The 23,063-nt window shown below is 41.8% G+C and overlaps 2 protein-coding genes across 3 annotated transcripts; one reads left to right on the top strand and one right to left on the bottom strand.

Moving 5' to 3' along the window:
- Positions 1-152: 152 nt before the first annotated feature.
- LOC122875093 (muscle M-line assembly protein unc-89-like) lies at positions 153-13,525 on the bottom strand. Its single transcript, XM_044193870.1, has 3 exons — positions 13,390-13,525; positions 2,521-6,062; positions 153-1,357 (listed from the first exon to the last, which is right to left on the bottom strand). Exons 2-3 carry the CDS (start codon positions 5,873-5,875, stop codon positions 648-650), a joined length of 4,065 nt encoding a protein of 1,354 aa, XP_044049805.1. The 5' UTR covers positions 5,876-6,062; positions 13,390-13,525; the 3' UTR covers positions 153-647.
- Positions 11,785-22,502, top strand: LOC122875094 (lysine-specific demethylase RSBN1L-like). Of its 2 annotated transcripts, none has more exons than XM_044193872.1 (8): positions 11,785-12,581; positions 12,838-12,963; positions 13,420-14,105; positions 17,766-17,903; positions 18,039-18,181; positions 18,392-18,559; positions 18,994-19,102; positions 19,993-22,502. In XM_044193872.1, exons 1-8 carry the CDS (start codon positions 12,098-12,100, stop codon positions 21,682-21,684), a joined length of 3,546 nt encoding a protein of 1,181 aa, XP_044049807.1. In that variant the 5' UTR covers positions 11,785-12,097; the 3' UTR covers positions 21,685-22,502. The 2 variants fall into 2 exon arrangements, with proteins under 2 accessions (XP_044049807.1, XP_044049806.1); XM_044193871.1 differs by having other exon boundaries at positions 11,791-12,581; positions 18,991-19,102.
- Positions 22,503-23,063: the final 561 nt, after the last annotated feature.

The following is a 23,063-nucleotide window of genomic DNA, read 5'->3' as shown; positions in this document are numbered from 1 at the left end:
AAATCTGATAGGTCGCATGTCTCAGAGGAATGTGTGGCTGTTTTTCTATAGAAATTGTTGATTTAACTCTACTTGTTATTTAATTCATTGGTTATTTTGTACTTTAGTCACAGATAATTTCAACAGAAAGAAGGAGAAACAAATGCAAAAACTCTTATATTCATCAATTTTATTTATCTTAACAAAACAATCTTAATTATAAAACATCCCAAACAGCTTCAATCAACCATCAACTGGCTTTCCAGTCCTATAATATAAAAAATATCAGTCTCTGTTGCTACATACCCGTCAGATTCACTGACAAATAACTCTTCACAAGAGGATTTCCCTTTCTCGTCATTAAACAAATTACACTCTTGACATGACATATTAATATTAAAAGGTTATAAAAAAAGATACGATGTAATTAGGACTATAACCTTTGTAACTATGTACATCCTCAGTCGTTATATTATCCTGTTAACACATCAGTATTGCAGAACCAAACACCACAAGGCGGCAGCGCTGTGTTAATAGTGTACAATAAGTGTGTGGAGCGTATACTAGGTTTTATTCAATTGTAAAGAGTACCTTAGGAGTTTATGGTTGAAGTTAGTAGTTAGACCCTCTATGTTTCTTTTCCAACATGCCCTGGAGAAAGTCACAGCTCAGGGTGCAAAGCCCTTTGGTCTGATCATCATCCTGACAGTTTTAAAAGACTGTCTATCATTGGTGGGGTAATACTCTGTAGAGATGTTATGCCATGTTCCCCAGAAAATCCCATCCCGGACCCCTTTATACCTCCCCACATGGTATCTCCCGTTGAGGTTTGCAGCCATGCAGGCATCAAACCACCAGCCGGAGCTGTAGTAGGCCCCGCAGTTCCCGGATGGATAGCGGTCGTGGTCCCTGTCCGGGGTGGTGAACGCCCTGTTGTTGTGATCATAAGTTTTGCCGAAGCGGAGAGCATCACCTGCAGTACCCGAGTACCTGCCTACTGTCAGTCTGTAGAGCATCCGTTCACTTGCCACTCTGAACTGCTCGTACTCTGCATACTCCATCACCCCGTCAAAGTCCTCCAGCTCCACCCGCAGCACCATGTCCCTGTCCCGGGTCAGCAGGTGGATCATATTGTTGCCCAGCCAAAACTCCCCTCCGTCCAGCTCCCCGAAGCCTGATCGGTACTCAGCCCAGGTGCGGTTGAAGGTCACGCTGCCATCCTGTCGGCGCTGCAGGACGGTCCAGCCTCCTCCATCCAGCTCCATGTCGCAGAAGACCGGGAATCTGCTGGTGCGGATGTCAGGGGTCACGAGGTACACTCCGCTTTTTGTCTGACCCCTGAGCAGGTGGTCGGAGCAGTCTCTTCTCGCCATGGTAACTGCAGATAAGCAAAATTTGAAGTAATTGCAAAGAATTATGAATACCTTTTCCCCCCTAAAAATTCACCAAAAGAAACACACCCTTCTACAGTTAGAGCTTGATCTAACCAAAGTCCTGCTCTTGCAGGTAATATTATCTTCTTGCAGCTGGCAGTAGCGTGAAATGAGGTCACAAGTGCAACAGGTCAGTGTAAAACTGCTTTCCCACCTTAAAAGATTTAGTGCTTTTGCAGCCTTTGAAGGTGGACCTCCACAGTAGATTCACATATAGCATTTAAAATGAAAATTGGATTTGAGAGATAAAATAATTAGTGCAGATTTTAAAATGTGTAATTATAAAATAGCTATGTGAGATTTCAATCTTTTCCTAGTGATTGTTTTGATAAATACAACAGTATGATGTAGTCTGTAAAGAATGAGGTGAACAAATGGGATTCACCTGTTACTGCAAGATAAGGAGACTGGCAGTTGTTAGTTTAATTCATATTACTATTATCATAAGTTATCCACTTACTGTAAGCCACGCTCCACTGAAGGATGTTTTAAAGCTTAGTCGACACATAGTTGTGTTTTTTTTTCTTAATCACGATACTAACGCAGACACACATTTTGAACATATGCAAATTCCTCCTTTAGCCATGATGTATGGTACAAAGATGATCTCAGACCACATAATTATATGATTATATGAAATTCTTTTGATATGAGGATCATTACAGCTGACCATGTGGTCCTCTTACTTAAAATCCTTTCAGCTCAGGTCATTTGAGTGAGTAATATAATTTCAAGCACTCAAATACTAAGGCACAACAGTTCCTCCACAGTTTTCTCTCAGCCTAATCATTATTGTGATGTAATGTCAACAAAACACAGTAGATTTTTATGAGGTTGGTTGTTGCATGTGCCTCCTCTCTTTCCTTTTAGAGCTTCATTTTGTATTTAACTCTTTGTACGGTGAACACGAAAACATTTCTTTGAGTTGACAAGTTGAAACAAAGCAATCATTATACTGTTGTGCAAATCAAAATTGTTTGCTGCGACACATGCTAATATACATGCAAGCTTTGTAATAACATCCATAATCCCAGCATAAAGTTACCTACTTTATGTGTAAATTCATGGTCGAGCATGCGTACAAAGACAAAAAAATAATATCTCTTGCCTTTAGATGGTATCAGCATTGGCAGTTTGCTGTCTGTCCTGCCAGGCCTGCTGCCACCCTGGTTGTCCTCTGGGTGCTCTTTTGGATGCCTGACCGGTGGTCTTCCATTATTATTGAGGAAAGCAGCCACCTGGTTGATTTTCACACGCAGCTCACGTGCACTGGGAGTGGAAGACTCAGCAGCTGGGGGCTCGGGGCCAGAGGTGGCAGGGGTTGTTGACCTGAGGTCAGGGCTGGGTGTGGAGGTAGCACTGGGGGAAGGGGCTGGAATCATCATTTTGTCTGGATCTGGAGTTTGTCTGGGTGCTGCTTCCTCCACATTGTGACGTATCTTAGCATCTAAGGTGGAGTCAGTATTAGAAGTTTGATCTGGCTTTGTGGATCCTGGACTGGTGCTAGGGATAACGCTTGGGTGGATCCCACGGATGATTTTGTTTGGTCTTGTTGTCATTGGGATCAGTGGGGGTTGACCGGCTGTCTGTGGCCTCAGATCAGATGTAATCCTGCTGTCTGGGCTCATCGTGAAGCCTTCGGAAAGAGTGTGAAGGCGAGGGAAGGGTATAGTCTCCAGGCTGTTGGAGGTCTTTGGACCCAGAGTGATAGTTTTCATCGTGCTGGGACTGAACTCTGTGTCCCCTGCGGAATGAGTAACTTCAGCAATTTGTTTTACAGGGCCAGATGCAGGTGGCATGTCAGTTTGAGAGTTTTGGATGTCGTCTGAAGTAGTCGCGCTGATTTGAGGAGGATCTAAATCTGTTTTGGTCTTTGGACTTGGCTTTAGTTGCGCTGCTGGTTTTGGCCTTTGAGCAGGTGTTGCTCCTGGCTTGAATGTAGGTCTGGTTGGTGGAGGAGGCCTCGGTTTGGAGGTTTTGTTGGATTCTGCTTCAGGGCTTTCGTCAGGCACAGATTCGTGGTTAAGATGAAGGATTTGGTCAGGCCGAGGTGTTCTAAGCCCTTGATTGTTTTGTGGTGTTAGGTCAGGTCTAGGCTTGACATTTGGTTTAGTCTTTTGGCCTGTCATGAGCTCTGGATGTTTTTGGTTAAGTTTAGGTGCTTGGCCAGGTTTAGGCTTTTGGTTTATTTGAGGGAGGTTCTGGCTGGGTTTAGGCCTTTGATCAGGGGGTTTGATCAGGGCAGGATCAGATGTAAGCTTTTGTCCAGGTGCTGAGTCTTGGGCAGATTTAGGCTCGGGGGAAGGATTTTCATCAGAATTTTCTATTAATTCTGCAGACTTTTGGTTAGGTTTTGCCCTGAGACTAGTTGTTTCACTTCCTTCAGGTTCAGGCTCTTGAACAGGTGTGAGATATTGGTTTGATGTAGACTTTTGCCCAGGTTTTGTTTCTTCTTTTAGCGTTTTGTGAGGTTTTTGTTTTTGGTCAGGCTTGTCTTTTTTGAGAGGGTGAACAGGCTTCTCAGGTTTTGACTTTTGAGGCTTCTGCTTTTGGACATGTTTTGTTTTTTTGTCAGGCAAAGGAGCTTGGTCAGGTTTACGGGCATTCTTAGGATTTTTAAGCTTTTGGTCTGCTTCAGGCTTAATTGCAGGTTTATGCTTTTCACCGGGCTTTGGTCCTCGACCTGATAGAGGCTTCACGCCAGTCTTAGTGTTTGAGCTGATGTTCTTTTTAGCTGTCCAACGGCTGCGGTCTGCGACTCCTGGGAATGTACTTGTGTATAAATTCTGATGAGGAGTTGTGGTGGTTGTAGTTGCCGTAGTTGAGCCAACTCGACCCTGGAAGCCTGCCCCAGGTCTTGCACTGGTTGTAGAGGTGAACCTAATGGTGGCACTGGTTATCTGCTGTCCAGGGCCACCCAGTGTGCTTATTGTGGCTGTTGTTGTTGGCCTACTTGTGGTCCTAAAGCCTGCCCCTACACCAGGGCTTGGGTGCTTAGCAATGCCAGCTGCTCCGAGGCCTGTGCTTTGGGTTGGTAGTCTGTCAGCAGTTATTGTCATCCCTTGATTGACATGTGTGATCAAATGTAAAGTAGAGCTGGACAAAGGAGGAGATGGAAGAGATGACGTAAAGGTTTTAGCTTCGTTTGAGTCCATGGAGTCATGCCTCAGAGCTAAACTAATGATAGAGTGAGGAGTCGGACTGATTGAAACAAAGTATGTCCTCTCAGTCGCCTTGCTGGATGCTAATTCTCCATCACTGTCTCTCTGTACGCTCTGGACCATTTTTTCTCCTTCTGTTTTGATCTCCTTCCCTGTCTCCCTGTCCTCCTCCTCCTCTTCCCCCTCTTTTATAGTCTTCTCTTTTTCTGCGCGCCCAATGCTTTCAGTCTGTTTTGGTTTTTCATTATTTCGCTCCTGTTTTATTCCCTTTTCCATTTCCTTTTTCCTCTCCTCCCCGTGCTGCTCTCGCTCCTTATTTGTATGCTCATCATGGTCGTCAGACATCTTTATTCCATCACTGCCCCTGTCTTCTTTAGTTTGGGTTTTTTTCTCTGTTTCATCTCGCCACATGGGATGGTCACTTTCTTCTGTTTTCTCCTTATATTTTGCATTACTTGTAATCTTCCTCTCTTTTCCATTCTCCAGCTTATCCTCTCGATATCCTTTAGAATTCCCTTTTCCATCTTTTTCTTTATTTCTGTCTGCCTCTGTCTCCCTGTTATTTTTTTCAACAACCTTTTTTCTGACCACATCCACTATTCTCTCATTTCCACCAGCAATTGGCACCTTTACCTGCCCCAATTTGCCCTTTCCTTTTGCCCCCTCTGTCTGAGTTTTTCCATCTTTTTCTGCCACTTTTTTTAGGGTTTCTTCTTTCTCATTTTCTTTTACGACCCCTTTATCGCTCTCTCTTTCTGCTTCCCATTTTTTTCTCCCTTTCTCTTCCAAAATTGTTCTTTTTTCTGAGTCTGTGTCACTATCTCCTTCCATGGTCTTTTCCACTTTAACCCTGTCTGTCCCACACTCCTGGCTGAAATCTTTTAGTCTCTCATGATTTCTCTCATTCAGCCAGTTCCTCTCATCCTCATCCGTACTCTCATTCAGCTTTTCATGCTCTCTTTGCCTTCCACACTCTCTCTCAATGTGGCTTACTGTACAATCTGTGCACATCTTCCTCAGTTGATCCACATTGTCCTTCAGCTTCTGCAGATCCTTCACAATCGTCTCCAGCTCTCCGAGCTGCTTTGGCAAAAGGACAGTCAGCGGTGGCAGACTGAATAGGTAGGGGCACATGCTCTCATCCTGCCCCTGTCTGCACGACCCCTCAGGTCTCAGAGTTGCAGCGCAGGGCCCAAAACCATTATCCCCCAGGAGGTCTCCTTCGTCAGAGTCCGCTGTGGTCCAAGAGAGGCTTGAGAAGGCCAGCAGGGTCCCACATACGCACAGTGCTGTTAACCTCATCGCGTCCTGAGAGTAAAGAGTGAAAGGAGCTGAGGGAGAGAGTGTAAAAAAGACCCACCTCAGTTTGAGAAGCGCAGTGACAGTGAGAGGAGGAGGTAAGGTGGGAGGGAGAAGAGGAGGGAGGGGGAACTGATCAGTGAGCTGTTCAGTGGAAAGTGAGTCTGTGAGAGAAATGAGGAGCGAGAAGCTTTGAGAGGCAAACAGGTGGGGAAAAAACAGAGGGAGTGAGAGGAGGATTATGTGGATGTACTTCTCAGTAGATTGTCTCTGTGAGATAGTGGATGACAAACATGAAGCGTGAGGAAATGGTCAAATATTTCTACTTTATAACATAAGCAGAATTAGCCATAACAGTTCTAAATTAGTCATAAAAAGGCACAAACTGTGAATGCTTTAGAAAGCCAATGTGTCTTATTGTAATCCTATGATTACATTCCAGTGTATCCTCATTGTAATCACATCACTTAATGAAGACCATTTGTAATGCATTCTCACTCCATGCTGTAGTATCACAGCCTTGAATATATGCATGTGTGTCACAGTTGCTTTGGCAGGCGCTTCCCAAGCTTCCTGTCAGTGGGTCCACAAACATGTGAGTAACATATGCAACAGGTTAAAATATGCATTTGAAGCAAAATATTAGCTGCTGGGCCAGAGCCAAGAGTTTGTTTGCTATTTGTAAGGACATATTTCATTTTACTGTAAGCTGTGTGGTTTAGTTCAGCTTCTGAGTAATGAAAGTCAGGAATGTCAGATTTATCCAAGAAGGCCGCTTGATTCAAATGCAATTCCAGGGGAGAGAAATTTCTCATGTACTATTGACTTTATTCGGACAGTACTAATCCTCAGCAAGTGTGGAGAATTGGTGAGGCAATCTCTGGGTGGAGAAGCTAAGCTCGCTGTGTGCAGACTGTCAGTTCATGTAAGATTTTGGTTCTTTGCTAATTCATTGTGTCTACATATAGTCAGAAAAAAGAAAGTGAGAAAACACAGTCACATGAACTAAATGAGGCATCTGCTTGGCAGGGAGTTTAGATAATGAGGCTTTAGTTTCTCAGACCCGGGGTGTAAATGTCAGTCCCACCGCAGGATAGGAGATATGAGTGATAGCATGCAATGCCAGCGTTTGATGTTTCAGAAATTAGACCACTTAAATTGTCTTGTTTTTAGACTGTGATGAAACTTGACCCTTGTGCCTTTTGTTCTTGGTCTCTTTTACTGGCCGGTTGCTCTGACTGCATGAAGCTGGAGAGATTACTCAGCTGTCCTTTAATAATGACAAAGGAAACCATTTGTTTTGCAAGAGGACTGTGGGAAGCGTCAGGTTAGAAATGAAGAACGAGTTATGGAAGAAAATGGCTCAATATAGAACAGCACTGGCCTGCAAGTTCCTAGATAAGCCTGGAGAAACAGCACCTTGTAAGAGCATAATAACTTTAAATGCTACTGTTTGCAGAAGTGTTGAGTTTTGAGAGGATGAAAGAAAAGGATTCAATCATTTCAGTTTTTTACTTAGGAGAAGAGGCTGTAAAATGTTTCAACTAGACAATATTGAGGCCTTTTAATCCTTGCATATAAAGGTAGTAACTTTCCAAACATACTCTATATGACTTTACATTGCTGCAAGTTGGACCCTTCCTCCTCTTCCTTCTATGCTAATGCAGCAGTGAGCTCATTTGACAACTGTTGGCAGGATAAAAGCCAGGAATAAGTATGCTTTCACCTTTCACAGTCACTTCAGTACTTCAACACTTACACTGGGAAATGGTGTGAGAGAAATGTTTACACACTCAAGAGACTTGTGTCTGAACACTAGGCCGTATCGATTTATTATCATAGAGCCTCATCTTTCACAGCACAGCCAAGCATAAATCTCAGACAGTCGCTGCTTAGCCACAACAAACTAACCTGATGCACGGGCTGTATGAAGAACGATAATGATTATTGCAATTGATTAAGGTTAAGAGGGTCAATTCATTTGATCGTAGCCAATCTAAATGAATCCATTCTGTTCTCGACAGCAGCAGAGCACAGCCAGGAACTCTATTAATACCAATAATACCCTCACTCCTGGCTTTACCCATTTATGGACAGCAGTTTTTTTCTCCTCAGTGTGCCCTCTTGCGATACAGTGTTTAGAATTCCCCCAGTGAGCTAGCTCGGCCCACTCTTTGTCCTGGATTGTGTAAACACTGTGGTTTTTTCCATGCAGACTAGAACAAACATCTGACCATCAGTCCGGCTTTGCTGCCTGGGCTTCCTGGCAGACCACTTCATCTCCCTCCACTTTGGGCAGAGGAGCCACTGTCGTCGGTCATGTCTGTTATGTGCATAAGTGTCCCATTTCCAGCTGAACTGGAGTGATCCCAATGACTGTGGTAGTGCAGCGCCAGCCTCTTGTAATACCACACTCAGTCTGCCTGCCTGAAGGTATAAACCTACCTGGACAATATTATTCTACTGACTCACTGTTTGCATGCCGAGAAGAAATGAACATATATTCATTTAGCAAAAGAGTTATATGATACAACACCTGCCTTAATCATGTGGATCAGTGTGTATCAGTTTAAAATTGTCTCTTTCTTACTCTTTGTCTCACACACGCACACACATTCATATTCACACGAATCGTCCGTTGCCGATTCCTTAATTCTTCAGTAACTGATACATTCCTTTGCCATGTGTGAGAATGTTTTTCATCTGTCAATTGACTGATAGGGATTCTTGAAAATGAAACAACCAAGTGTCCCTCACATCTGGGCTGGATTTCCTACAGCTAGCCAACACCAGATAACGGCAGGTCAATTTGTTTCTAATCCAAAAGCCTGGACTTCATTAAGACATTGTTTGAAATTTATATTTAAGAATCCTTGTTCTGATGAAGGATATGGAAAGCGGGTGTAACATGGGAACAGGTTATCTGCTGCTGTCGCCCTCTGCCCAACGGGAGTGGACTCTGAGGTGAACGTGGACATTTTTTAGAACTTGGCATGCATAAAAAATAAATGGTTCTATAAAGACACTTGCCATAAAGGCGTTAAATTGAAGCTGTTTGGTTTTTCATTATACCATATCCTGATATTCATATTGAATAGATTTGTGCTGCGTTAGTCTATATGACCCTAAGTCATTAAACTGGACATTGATCATTAACATCTCTGCAATACTTGACATAATTGTGCCATATTCTGTGTTTAATACTGCTGTGCAATATACTCTTTTCAGTTTAAAATTCCCTATTTATTGATATTTATTCATACTTCTATTACTGCTGTGCAATATCCACCATCTCATAATCATCTTAATAAGCTACACCTAACTTGACAGTTCATGCACTATTACTTACTACTTGTATTATTACATTGTATTATTATACTGTGTTAATATCATCAACTGGTAAACCCACTTTGTATTTTACACTTATTTTAATTTTTTACTTATACCCACTTGGTACTTAATTTATCTGACCTGTATTATAGTGTATTATATTTTTTGCTAGTTCTTCTATTCCTGTGTGCACTGACGTGATAGTTAGCAGCTGTAACGAAAGACTTTCCCCTCGGGGATCAAGAAAGTATTTCTGATTCTGATTCTGTATATTTCCCAGCTGTGGTTAATAGAAACCACGTGGATGGACTACATGTAAATGCACAGAAAGGTGTGACTGAGTGCATCGACCTTTCCTCTTCTCTGTATTTTACATCAATATTTACAGGATACTTTAGGCCGGTGAAAGTAATTACATTGGAATGACAACTTGCTTTCTTATCCAGAATGCTGAAGGTCAGTGGTGGAGGAAGGTATTCAGATCCTTTACTTGAGTAAAAGTAACAATACCACACTGTAAAAATACTCCATTACAAGTAAAAGTCCTGCATCGAAAATGTTACTTAAGTAAAACTATTATAACTATTATTAACAGAATGTACTTATCAAAAAGTAAAAGTACTCAATGCACAAATTGACCCTTGTGAGTTTTATGGTAATAAATATATTATTGGATTATTATTACTGATTCATTAATGTGTAAGTAGCATTTTACTATTGTAGCTGGTCAAGGTGAGCTAATTTGAATGATTTTATGTACTGGTAGTTAGTTTTGAAAAATGTATCATATTTTATAAGCTCATTATGTTTTGTCTGCAAAGTAACTATAGTTGTCAAGTAAATGTAGTGGAGGAAAAAGTATAATATTTCTATCTGAATTGTAGTGGAGTGGAAGTATAAAGTGGCATAAAATGGAAAGTACCTTAAATGTGTACTTGAGTACAAATGTTCCACCACTACTCAAGGATTATTCTCTCTGCACAGCCCTGCGTTAAGGGAACCAGAAATAACCTTTACTTTATTATCCTGTAAACTGTGTCTTCTTCTCTATGGCAACTGTTTAAGTGTCAGTGCCGAGTGTAACATTCACCCAGTGAACAATTTGGATCAAAAGAAGTAAACAAATCTCATTTTAGAGTAAGCCAATGCCATCGCTGATGAACACTGTGTACATTATCACTCTGGCAGATTAAGACCTCTACTTTAGTGGCTGCAGATACGGAGAGTAATAAGAGTAGCATATAAATGGATGTGGACTGAGAGAGATGACCATTTGACAGAAGGGTTGGGAGAAATGTAATTTTCCACATTGTTGCAGGATTTGTTTCTGTTTTCTGTCATAACAAAAAGATAACTTTCATCCAATATTAGTATGTTATGAAAGAAAGCGTTTAGGCATTGTATTGAACTTCTAATCGCATAATGTTGACATTAAATGAATAATAGTACTTAGATCTTGGATGTAATAAAACTAGTGACTAATCAAGTCTTCTTGTGCAATAGAAATTGGCACATTTTCAACTGACACCTCCCAACATTTGTGGGTCTTTTGCAGGAGCCCTGATGACAGCTGTGAGGGTCAGTGGATGTGATGATTTTCACAGAGAAACAAAATGCCCCTCAATGTATTTTCATCACTATACTGCCACCTAGTGACATTATTAAGAAATATCTCAGAATACAGATTCAGTCATTTGCAACTAATGACATCTATGAAGACTTTAATGTATATATACTTTGTTGTCACATATGGACATTGGACAATATTTCCACACAAACACTGCACAAATGCTATGAATAACTGAACTAGTTTAAAGGTTTTTTAATGAATAATGCACAACACTATATATATGAGGACTTTTAATTTCCAGACCTTTTTTAAAAAGCCTATCAGAAAATTATTAATAGGTTCAAACAGTTTTGTAATGTACCAGCTATTTTTGGTAAGATATACCATCTATACATCAGCAAATTAGGTTTATGAAAATTGTCATAGAACATGATGTGCTTTAAAAAAACTTTACTGGTGCATTTGTTGATAAATGAATAAACTCTATATTAATATTTTAAACATAGTTTTGACACATAAAATCTCTGTTTTTGGCAACTTAATTTAAATTTCTTTATTGTTTATGGCAGAACAATATAAGCATTCATTGGGTGTAACAGCGTAACCATCACACCATTATCACAAAATGTAGCAACACCTGGAGGTTTCTTCTTTTCTGATCCATATTTTTCTTTCTTTTTTTTTTCTCTGTGGGGATTTTTGTTGTTGTCATATGTTGTAGATTGTAAAGTCCTCTCTGGCAAATTTGTCATTTATGATTTTGCACTATATAGATAAAATTGACTTTACTTAACATGTATCCAAAAACAAACAGCCAGAAACAAAAGTAAAAATAAACAAAACAAATCAACAAATCTAATCATTAATTAAAACAAGTCATTTTTGGTAAATGTACTGAGCTTCAGTGCTTCCGTACAATTGAAAACCTTTTTTTAATGAAACTAGAGGTCTAATATGAATAACTCGACTTCTGATATATTGTTTGATCAAAATAATTGAGGAATTAAACCTATTTGTCCACGTTTTTCCTCCATATTTGACAATTGAAAGTGATTGTCCAGCCCAGCAGAGCAAAACTGACAAACAATTGAGATCATGAATGGTCCCTTCTGGCAGCAGGTCTCCTCTGTATATCCCTGGTAATGTTGCAATCAGTGTACCTGCACTGTTAGCAGTACAGTACTGTGTCTTGGCCTGCAGGCTGTAAACAACCCTGTCTGCTGCGCTCCCTCCTCCGTGCGTCTTACGTAGCTCGCTAAGCCCCGCCCCCGGCCTGGCTCTCACGCACCAGTTACGTCTGACCGTAAAAAATAGAAACTTCCAAGATGGCCGAGGCCGTGGACTCCATGCATTTCGCAGCAAATAGCAAAACAAATTCCCCTAAACCCTTGATAGCTAAACGGCCGCCGGAGAGCCGACCGCAGTCTTCCAGCGACATTTACCCACCGCCCCCTAAGAAGGTCCGGGTGGAGGAGAAGGGCCTGAAGCACAGGAAACTGAACGGAGAGGTGTGCGCAGGGGAAAAACACAACGGGAAGCAGAGTTGTGGGAGCCCAGCGAAATGGAGTTTCGGCCCGGCCAAGGCGAGCCACTCCACCGCCGCCGCGGTGCCCGCTACTCCCGCTCGGAAAATATTCAAAATCAGCAACTTCCTCGCCTCGCCTCACAAAGTGAAAAAGGCAAAAGAGAAGCGACACAAGGAGAAAAGCAGTGAAGCGCAGCGGAGCTCAGCCGTTGGTGTGGAGATAGTGAGCCCAGCTAGCTGCCATACAAAGACCGAGAACGGCGACGTGAAAATGCTACAGAGAGGTAGGACAGCACAGCTAACCTGCTCACGGCAAGGCTCTTAAACCACTTTATGGCCAAATTAAAAACTGTAGGTGAAGCAATACTGTACTAAATGATTTATTAAATTATTACATAATTGTCTCTACCACAGGCCCCAGTATTTATTAGGCCCAGATGGTGATATATACACGTGGAAATGTTTGTTCGTCAGTTATGTTGCTCAGCATGGATGTAGCAGCATTTCACCTCACTCTGTCTGCTCTTCTGCTCTTCCCAGATCACCGTGTGAAGGAGAAGGACAGAGAGAAGAAAAAGGAAAAGAATAAAGAGTGGAAAAATCACAAATTTCCACCTGTACATGACATTGCAAGAGAAAACGGAGAGGTGATTTCTCCACAGAAAGGTAGGGATGAAAAGTGATTTTTCGTTATTTTGGGGAAAACTTTGAATTACGTTAGTCTCTTAAATATGTTTTGCCTGCATACTGAGGCAACTTTGCTCAAGTCACTTCTCATATACTATTTGTAGAAAACAAGTCGGAGCAGAGCAGATGACATCCAATATGATTAAATATCTGATTTATAACAATATGTCAGAAATTTGAATAAAATATTACATTTTAAGAGTAAAAATGTTAAAGTTCAATTACAAACACAAACCATACATTAATTTACTGTTACATTAAAACATAACCTAGCTGAACAAATGTCATTACTTTTACACAAAAGTTTTCAAAGTTAATATTTAATCTCAAGTCTATAAAGTGTATTGAAGTCCCCACCTGAACTGCTTATTATAGGCCACAAATGATGCTCAACATTGTACTTACTCTGTAAAAATGTCTTTTCCTCCATCACAGAGTCCACGGAGAAGCCCACAGCTGGTTCAGAGGAAGACCTCCTGCTGAAGAAACTCAAGAAGAAGAAGAAAAAGAAGCACAAAGATGGCGAGCGGGTGAAGGAGAGGCACAGCCGACCCAAAATGTACCACCGCTCATGCCAGACAGTGTGTTCAGGAGTGTCCCTGGGTCTGCCCGAGTTCCTCAGTCGAATTAATGGGAACAACAGCATTAACAGCAGCAGTCTACTCCACACTACCACTGCACAACCACAACACCAGGATCCTCCTGTTGCTGCCGCTACCTCTGCCTCCATCTCCTCCATGGTCAGGGACCGGCTCGGCTACAGCTCCCCGCTCCACTGCACCCCAGCACCGGGCCTACCTGGTCTGGAGTTTGGCCACCTGATCCACATCGAGCAGCAGGCCAACGGAGGGGCGTCTGTGGTGCACGCCTACACTGAGCAGCTCTCCTACCTGTCTCCGGCTGAGATGCAGCGTTTCGCCCAGGAGTTTGTGACCCTGTCGTTCAGCGAGGACGAGGCCCAGGCTGCGTGTTTTGTGATGGGAATCATCCATGGAGCGGCGTCCTACCTCCCAGACTTCCTGGACTACTTCTCCTACAAGTTCCCCAATGCGCCAGTGAAGATGGAGGTGCTGGGGAAGAAGGACATCGAGACGACAACCATGGTCAACTTCCACTCTCAGGTAAGATGCTTGTTTCTGGTATTATTTCTCCTCTCTATAGTTAACAATACAGCAGAAGGCTCTGTGTGTGAGGATGCCGAACTGTCCACTTTGATACTGTGAAGTGTCAGTTTGTTGTCTGGAGGTGTGAGCAGCACAGACTCAACTGCCACAAGCTGAAACAACACATCGTCTTTTTTTTTTGTGCTTTGAAGTTATCTGTCAGTCTTTGTCCAGACTATTGACAGGTAGAGCTTTGCACGTTGCCTCGTGTTCAAAGTGTTTCGGGGTCCAGATTGTCTTGTAAGCCCTAATGGTGTGTGTCACGTTGTTTGTTGTCACTCACCATAATGGGTTCTTGGAAAGCTCCTTTGTTATGTGCTTGATGGTGATTATGGCACCTTCAGTTGGAGTTGTGCTTTCATGTCAGCCTCTGAAGATACTGCTGAAGAAAGTTTAGTGGTCTATGAGTTCAAAAAAGTTATTGTATGCTTTGCACAGGGTTTACTGTTTTATAATAGCCTCGGCTTGTGTTAGAGAGTCAAATCAGCTTCCTGGGCGCTAAATTAAGTCCACTTCTCCACTAGTTCCTGACAATTGTGAGTGATAATCTTAAAGGTGTTGCTTTCACTTGATTATTTTTTTTATTGGCTAAGAATTTATGGTCACTTTCCTTTCGTGCTGAATAGGTTTGAAATAATTCTCTTTGACTTCTTAATTTCAAAGAGTGTAGTGCTCTTTCCCAATCTAAAATCCTGTGATGTGAGTTAATTTGACAAGATATAAATAGGATTTTGCCAGTCACAGATCAGGAAATAAATAATGAACACCAGTGCAGACTGCTGCTGAGATAGGCCTAAATCCTTTGGTAAAGCATTTGTCTTTGATCGTTTGTAGAAAGAACCTTTCATGAAATAGATTTGTAATCAGAAACCTCCAGTTTTATTTTTTGGTTCACAATGTTTTCCACGTGAGTCTTTCCCCCCTGCACACACGTTAGAAATATATTAACAGGCACAAATGTTTGAAGAAGTACCAAGAACTTGGTTTTCAAATGATTTATTAATAATTGGTTAAATACCTATTTATATCTTACACAAACTAAGACACGAGTAAGAAATCTGATCCACCTGAGTCAGCAGTTAGTTAAACTATATTTCTTAAATTAAGAAAAGTCAGACGTGATGTCCACCCTACACCTCAATCACAGTTTGTATTCTAGTATCATTTGAACATGTTTTTAGAAATTGAGTGAATTAATTTAGGTCAGGAAAACCTAAAATTATTCAAGCCAGGGACCCCACACTGGGGTTACATTTTTCCAAGGTCTCTCTCTCTCTCCTTTTTGATCGTACTGATACTCCAAGTGCTTTGTAATCAGATATGGCTTCAGCTCGTCTGGCATCATGACTTCCTCCGCTACCAACGTAGGGCAGATGGTGCATTTCATCCTGTTGCTGTTCTCAATAAAACCAAACTCGATACAACTGTCAGCATATTTTTTTAATTTAGCCGGTTTGGGCTTCACGTCACTTGATGATATGGACTGTGTTTTCAATGCCAGCAAACAGTGTTGAGATGGTGAAGCAGCAGTGTTCAGTGCCCCTCGAGTTGTGACTGAGTGAGTGATTCATGACTGCGTTTGCTGTTAGACTGATGGAGAGTTTCTGCTGACACTAAGCTTACGTGTGGGATTAATGGATACAGTATTACATGTATTTTATTGCATAGCTTTGCTCGCAAGCCTGAAATATGTACTTTTTAATAACACAGCACATTTTTGTCACAGTGTTTTGTTCCTCCGACTGTGTGTCACAGACCCCGGGGGTCTTAAGTTCTCACTTTGAAAATCATCATTTCAGAGGATCACAAACGGCATCTTGTGATGCTGCAGCATGTTTTAACTTTTTTCTTTTTCTTTCTAAATTATTGAAGTGGTAAAGTCAAGTACACTTTGAGAGAGGATATAGCAAAAATTATAATAAACAAAATTTTATTTTTTTTTCAGCGTTAACCCATTGGCAGTAGTTAAATGAACGCTTACAGGGCCGTATTAATTTAGTCGGCATCTGGTGTCAATATTATTGAAAGGCCGACATTTAAAGGCCCAGTGTGTAACATTTTAAAAGGAGCTATTGGCAGAAATGGAATATAATATTTATAAGTGTGTTTTCATTAACATATAATCACCTGAAAATAAGAATCATTGTATTTTCATTACCTTAGAATAAGCCGTTTTTATCTACAGAGGGAGGGGGTCCCCTTCCACGGAGTGTTTCTACAGTAGCCCAGAACGGACAAACCAAATACTGGCTCTAGATAGGGCTGTTCGAGTTCCGCGGCCACCGTAGTTTCTCCTACACACTTGGAGGGTGATGCGAGCAGTATTCAAATGTTAATGTCCCAGAGGGGCACTTTGGCTTACAGACTGCAGTCAATAATAATAAATACAGAAAAGCACAGCAATGAATAAAAAAACACACAACACAAAGTACACAACCAATGTCATTGTAGTAAATGTCACCACAATCATCTAGTGAAAGCAGGGAGAAGAAGAAGCCAGAAACCCTGTTGCAGCTACAGCTAGTAACAGGCCAAATTACATTTTGTTTAAGAAGCCAATAAATTATGGGGTAAAAAACCTCATAAACCCTTTAGTGCCGCCTCTACGGAGGTAAAACCTCTGTCCTGATGGAAGTAAGTTAAACTCGTTGTGTAAAGCGTGCAGAGACCTGAGCTTTATGTGTGTAATATGTATACATCAAATAAACAGTTTATATTTATTGTATATAAACATATCATATTATATCGTATATTTCTTTACTTTGTAAATGTCCATTTCCATCGGGATGAATAAAATTATATCTTATTTAGTACAATGTAACTGTAGTGTAGATGGAGTATACAGGTGGTGGACACATTATCATTAACATCTTTACCATCTTATGTAGCCCCCCTCTCCACATACACACAACACATTTTGTACATCTTGCGGTACTCTATTACGAACGTACGATAACACCACCAACTAAAACTACAAAATGATCAGAGTAGAATCACCCTGATTCTGACACATACGTATACTAAAGGTGTATAAGCTGTTCTGAGGCGTCGTCCCTGCTTCATGCAATCCCATTCACACTTTAATGTTGACGTTCGTTCAGCTGAGCCTTAATGTCTGATGAGGGACTGATGTTAACCTGAGGTCTGATCTTGTTGTCTTCCCGTTTTCTAGATTTGATAGTGTAATCCACAGTGCTTGAAAATCTGTTGGTTTTTCACTAATTTCCTTGTTAAACTTCCTCAGCGTAACAATAGCGTGTCTTGAATTTGTCGTGTGTTTGTCACTGTGGGTGACATGGAGTTCCACCAAAGACCTTAATCTTTGTATTTAAGGTCCTGTTAACTACCAAGCAGATGCTGATGGTACTCTTAATGAGTGCATTATTAAAGGCAGGTGCACTGAAAAGGTCACACCATTTATGTTAAAAACACATTGACAGTGCTAGCCTCAATTGTTAGACTAACATGTCATCTATAAAAGGTGCATATGATGTTTTAAAAAGGTCTCAGCTGGCAGTAAAGTACACGTCAGGTTTAGTTTTAGATCTGTCAAATTAGGATATTTTGAAACCTGCCGGGTGAAGGTCTGATCTGTCTTCTTTGTGGTCCCTCCTGCAGGTGAAGCGGACATATTCCCAGGGAACGTACCGTGCTGGGGCCATGCGGCAGGTCAGTCTGGTCGGGGCTGTGGACGAAGAGGTTGGAGACTACTTCCCCGAGTTCATCAGCATGTTAGAGGAATCTCCTTTTCTGGAGGTTAGTGTGTTTGTTATGTCTGTGTAGGTAAACACCCCTACAGCCAGTGGGCGTGTGAACGTCTGTCTCACTTTTCCCTGTGTATAGCTACGAGTCCTTATGTAACTCGAAGTTTCTCACCATGTGTTGACGCAGCGGACTCTGCCCTGGGGAACATTCTCCAGTCTGCGGCTGCAGAGCCCCACTGAGAGTGACGACGGCCCCATCATGTGGGTCAGACCTGGAGAACAGATGATCCCTATGGCGGACATGCCAAAATCACCCTTCAAAAGGAAAAGGTGGGTTGACATATTGAGTGTGTAAATGTTTGCCAGTGCACAGGTGTTCGCCAGTATCCTCATTTTTAAAAAACGAAGAAGAAGAAAAACGTTTGCAGTAAAGCTGATGAGTGAAATACTTTCAGCTTATCTTTCAACACCACATGCCATGCACAGGTACTTAAACATGCCTTGAACATATCCTGACTGTTGTGAATAAATGTATTTCAGGTCCACCAATGAGATAAAGAACCTGCAATATCTACCCAGAGCCAGCGAGCCCAGGGAGATGCTGTTTGAGGACCGGACGAGAGCCCACGCTGACCACATCGGTCAGGGGTTTGAGAGACAAACTACTGCTGCTGTAGGTGTGCTGAAGGCTGTGCGCTGCGGAGAGGAGTGAGTACACAGTGACATCTTTTTCCTTATCACACACAGTACACACACTTTTACACTTTTGTATAGAATACAACCTGACAGCTGTGTTGCCCAGATAGCCGTGGTAAAGCACCTTTTGGTCTGCCGCTATAGACAGTTAAAAATGTTGAAGGTAACACAGTAGAAGGCAACAAAGTGTAGATGGTCAATGTTAAAAAAACAAACAAACATTAAAACCACAGGTAACAGAATACTTCTTTACAGATATAAGGATACTGTGAAATAATAAACTGTGGGGAGCATTTCAATCTCAGGGTGTCTTGTGTGGTTGACAACGTCTAAAGGCTTTCACTGTACAGCTGTGATGTGTAAGAAACACAGTTGGTGTTGCTGTTTTTGCATTCAGATTTTAACTCATGTCAGTAAACAGGACTTCTCGTATTGTCTTACAGCAGTTGCGCTCCTGCCCGGATCACCAAAGATGTTGTGTGTTTCCACGCTGGAGATTTCCCAGATGTGGTCATGAGGCTGCAGCTGGACCTCCACGAACCTCCGCTGTCTCAGGTGGGTCAGATTTATTAATTGTGTCTAGTAGGATACAGCGGTATTGTGAAATCAAATGTTTCAAATATCCTTTTAAAGTTGCACTACTCAACATTTTCATATTAACAATAAATCAAATGGCTGTGTAATATAATCCACAGATAGTTATCACCCAGTTCTGTAGCTCCCTTCAGCTCTGCCAAAACAAGGAGCTGAAACTAACAATAAAGCTCATTGTTTTGGTCTTATGGCTCGAGCTTAGTTTGCTCTCACCACTCTCGTCAACCCTGCTTTCTAGCAGCTGTTTTCAGTAAAAAAAAAAAAAAAAAAAGCTCTGATAAACCCACTGTACACTACTTACCCAGCACCAAACGACAAGCTTGTGAACACAGTGGAGCATTTAGCTGCTAAAGAGACATTTTTCTCAGGAGTTGGTGAAGACCAAAGAGTATGCAAAGAGTGTGAATATTGGACGTACATTTGCCAGGTGGCCAGAAACACAACTCCAAATGAATGATAATGTTGCTGTGTCTGCTGGATGTGTAAATAAGCAACCGGATGCTAACATTTTCACCATAATATGTCTATGTATATAATATATATGCGTTAATATGTCAAAGTTGTGTTTACAGCTTGTTGTCCCCAAGTGTCAAAAAAAAGTCAACTAATGCAGCTTTAAGTGCAAAAAAGAAAACCCAGAGCTTTTCTTTGACTTCTAACATGCCACATTGTCTCTTGGTAATCAATTTAGAGTAGAGGAATTCCTCAGTATAATACTGTTAGGCTGTGCAATACATGATCAGAATCAGTTGTTCTTTCTTCCATGCAAGAATTTAAATATTTGGACATTTTATTTTTATTTTATTGATTTTATTTTACTGAATCTCGTGTTCCTGTTACTGCCCCCACAGTGTGTACAGTGGATCGATGATGCCAAGCTCAACCAGTTAAGGAGGGAGGGCATCCGATACGCCCGAATCCAACTCTACCACGATGACATCTACTTCATTCCCAGAGGAGTTGTCCACCAGTTCAAAACTGTGTCTGCTGTCTGCAGTCTGGCCTGGCATATCCGACTCAGACAGTATCATCAGCACGAAGAGAAGGAGGAGGAGGAAGAGGTGAAGGAAGAGAAGTGTGCACCTAGAGAAGTGGCACTTCCTATCAAAGAAGAGGAGGAAGACGAGGAGGTTGAGGGGAAGGAGTGTGACCCTGCTGTACAGACAGTGACAAAGCTGGAGGATGAGGAGACTGAGGAAAGGGAGGGGCTGCCCTCACAAACTCCGACACAGATTTTCAAGGAAGAAGAGCAAGAGAACAGAGCCGAGATAAAGGAGTTGTCAGCGACACAGTCTCTACCTTTTGTCAAGAAGGAGAGAGATGAAGGTGTACTCACTCACACACTAATGGAGCCTAAAGCTGAGGAAGATGAAAAAGAGGAAGATAAGGGAGGGGGAGATGAAGATGCAGACACATGCCGGACACCGCAGAAGGGCCATGAGGAGAGTGGAGTAGACAGTGCATCCTTTAAGTCACTACAGCAAATTAGGAAGGAGAACGATGTGGAGGAAGAGAGGCAGCAAAAGACTGTACCAGGTCAAGGTCTGAAAGAGAAAACTAAAGATAGCATAACAAGCACTTACAACACACCACAAATCAAAAGGGAAAAAGATAAAAGCAAAAGAGATAAAGATGAAAAGGAGAGGGTTAAGAAGGACAAGGATAGGAGTAAAGAGAAGGAAAGGGATAAAAAGGATAGGGTGAAAGACAGGGATAGAGAGAAGGACAGGGTGAGAGAGCAGGAGAAAGTTAAGTCCGAGGGAGGACGAGAGGGTAATACATCGACACAGCCATTGCCACAGATAAGGAAAAAAGAGGACGAGGAGCGGACAAGAGAGGGCAGTAAAGCCTCTCAAACTTCCCTGCCTGCACAGAGAGACGAGAAGTGGGACTCAAAGACACAACCCCACGTCAAGAGAGAGAAGGAGCACGCAGGGAGCGATAAAGAGAAGGGACAGGGAGCGTCTCACTTACGGCCAGACAGAGAGGAGGCTCGGGACGCCTGTTCGCATAAACACAAGTCTTCACACGGGAAGAAGGAGAAAAGCGGGCACAGGGAGGGCAAGGAGGGCAACACGTCGAGTACGCAGGGGGTGCAGACAAAGTCAGGGAGAGAGGACGGGAAGACAGGCATTCCCAAACCTGCGAACATTCAGGTAAAGAAAGACGGAAAGAAGGATAAAGACGTCAACAGTAAAGAGGAGAGGAAGAAGTCTGCCTCTGGTCCTGCGCCACCAGAACACAAACCACCAAGGACACTCATCACCTTTGACCTCTTTAAGCCGATGGAGGCTCACCAAACTCTGGCCCTTTCCTTCACAGACAGTAGGCCTAAGACCCACCATCACAGTGACTCTCGAGGCTCTTCCTCTAAGCTTGGATCTGACAGTCGGACAGTTGTGCCCTCTAAAGGACCAAAAGTAAAGGACACAGTGCAGGGAAAAGCTGCCACACCCGTACAGGACACTCGGCCACAGCAGCACTCGTTAAAACAGCCCCTTAAAACACACACCCCCCAAACACAGAAAGACTTCTTAATATGAATGTCTAGATGTCTAGTCTTCTTTTTTTACTGTACAACTTACGCTGAGGCTTTGTTAAAGTATTTGAAAATGCATCCTTCCTTCAGACATCAGCTGGTCTTCTTTAATTTGTAATAGATGAGCGGGGTGCATTCCATTATTTTGCCGACACAGCCACATTACTCCAGTGACATAGTGAAAAGAGGATGCACTCTCCAAGTATTTTATCAGTGCCTAAGAATGTAAGCTAAGTAGCTCACTTCACGTTTGTTAGCGAATGTACGTAGGCTCTATATAAAATGTTATGTGACCCATGTGTCAGTGCCTGTGCACTACTTAGCTTCGCTCTTAAAGCACCTATTTTAGGTACTGGACTAACCAATCTGAAAACAACCATCCTTACTCCCTTCTATAGGAAGTACCTACGTTCACTGTTTGGGACGTTTTAGCAAGTCACCGAGCTCCCGCTGAAATCCTCTTTGCCATGTTGCTTTAGTCGATGGGGTTTGATGTTTATAACACTCCAAAATGGAGCAAGTAGTTGTTTTCAGACTGGACGGTGTTTGACTCACACAGGGCTGTAAATGATACTGTATGTACCAAAACTGTACAGTATAGATGTTATTAGCACCAATGTGAGAAAATGTATACAGAAATTGCATATATTTTTTGTAAGACAAGTTTTATTTTCCATGGAACTTATTTATATCATTTGTCTGTTTTTATTTGAACCAATGTATGTGAAAATTTTGTTGTAAATACATTTTATTTCCTAAGATAAGACTTGGTAGTGTGATTTATACTCTGATCAGAACCTCTCAATAAATGGTTCAAAAATATTGACTTAGTGTTAATGTCTCTCCTGCATTTCATATCATTAAGGTGTCAATATTTGTCTTTTTAAGCTACTTAAGTCTTGGGTCTACAGATGATGATGATGATGGTCCAACACTGAAAACTATTGGATTAGTTGCCATGAAATTTGGTGCCACAATAATTCAAAATATCCACTTCTCCATCACTTCAGGATATATCAGGATATCTATAAAACTTCCCTTCAGCCTGAGCTGTACTTTTAGTTTAATATAGAATGCTAACATGCTAAATGCTCATGTAGCATGCTGACCCTTTTCACAGCAGACATTTTGACTTGTTATAATAGGAAAAGCAGAGGTGTTACTAATAACATTAATGATGGCTCCGTTCTATTAAAGTGTCCCAGTAATGTATGATGTGATGTTTTAAATGGAAAGTGCTTTTAGTTTTGTATGATGCAGTGTTTATTTTCTGTACCCCTGTTTGAATTATAACATTTGATGTCATAATTCTTTTGTGGATTTGCTTGCCCAGGGACTGCTGATGAAATTTAGCTAACTCTGGGACAGTCAATGACTGTCCAT

Source organism: Siniperca chuatsi, linkage group LG4 (genome assembly GCF_020085105.1).
Source record: "Siniperca chuatsi isolate FFG_IHB_CAS linkage group LG4, ASM2008510v1, whole genome shotgun sequence".
In the NCBI taxonomy this organism is placed as follows: Eukaryota; Metazoa; Chordata; class Actinopteri; order Centrarchiformes; family Sinipercidae; genus Siniperca; species Siniperca chuatsi.
The sequence above is the reverse complement of the archived record's forward strand: the minus strand, read 5'-3'. Positions and strand labels throughout refer to the sequence as shown.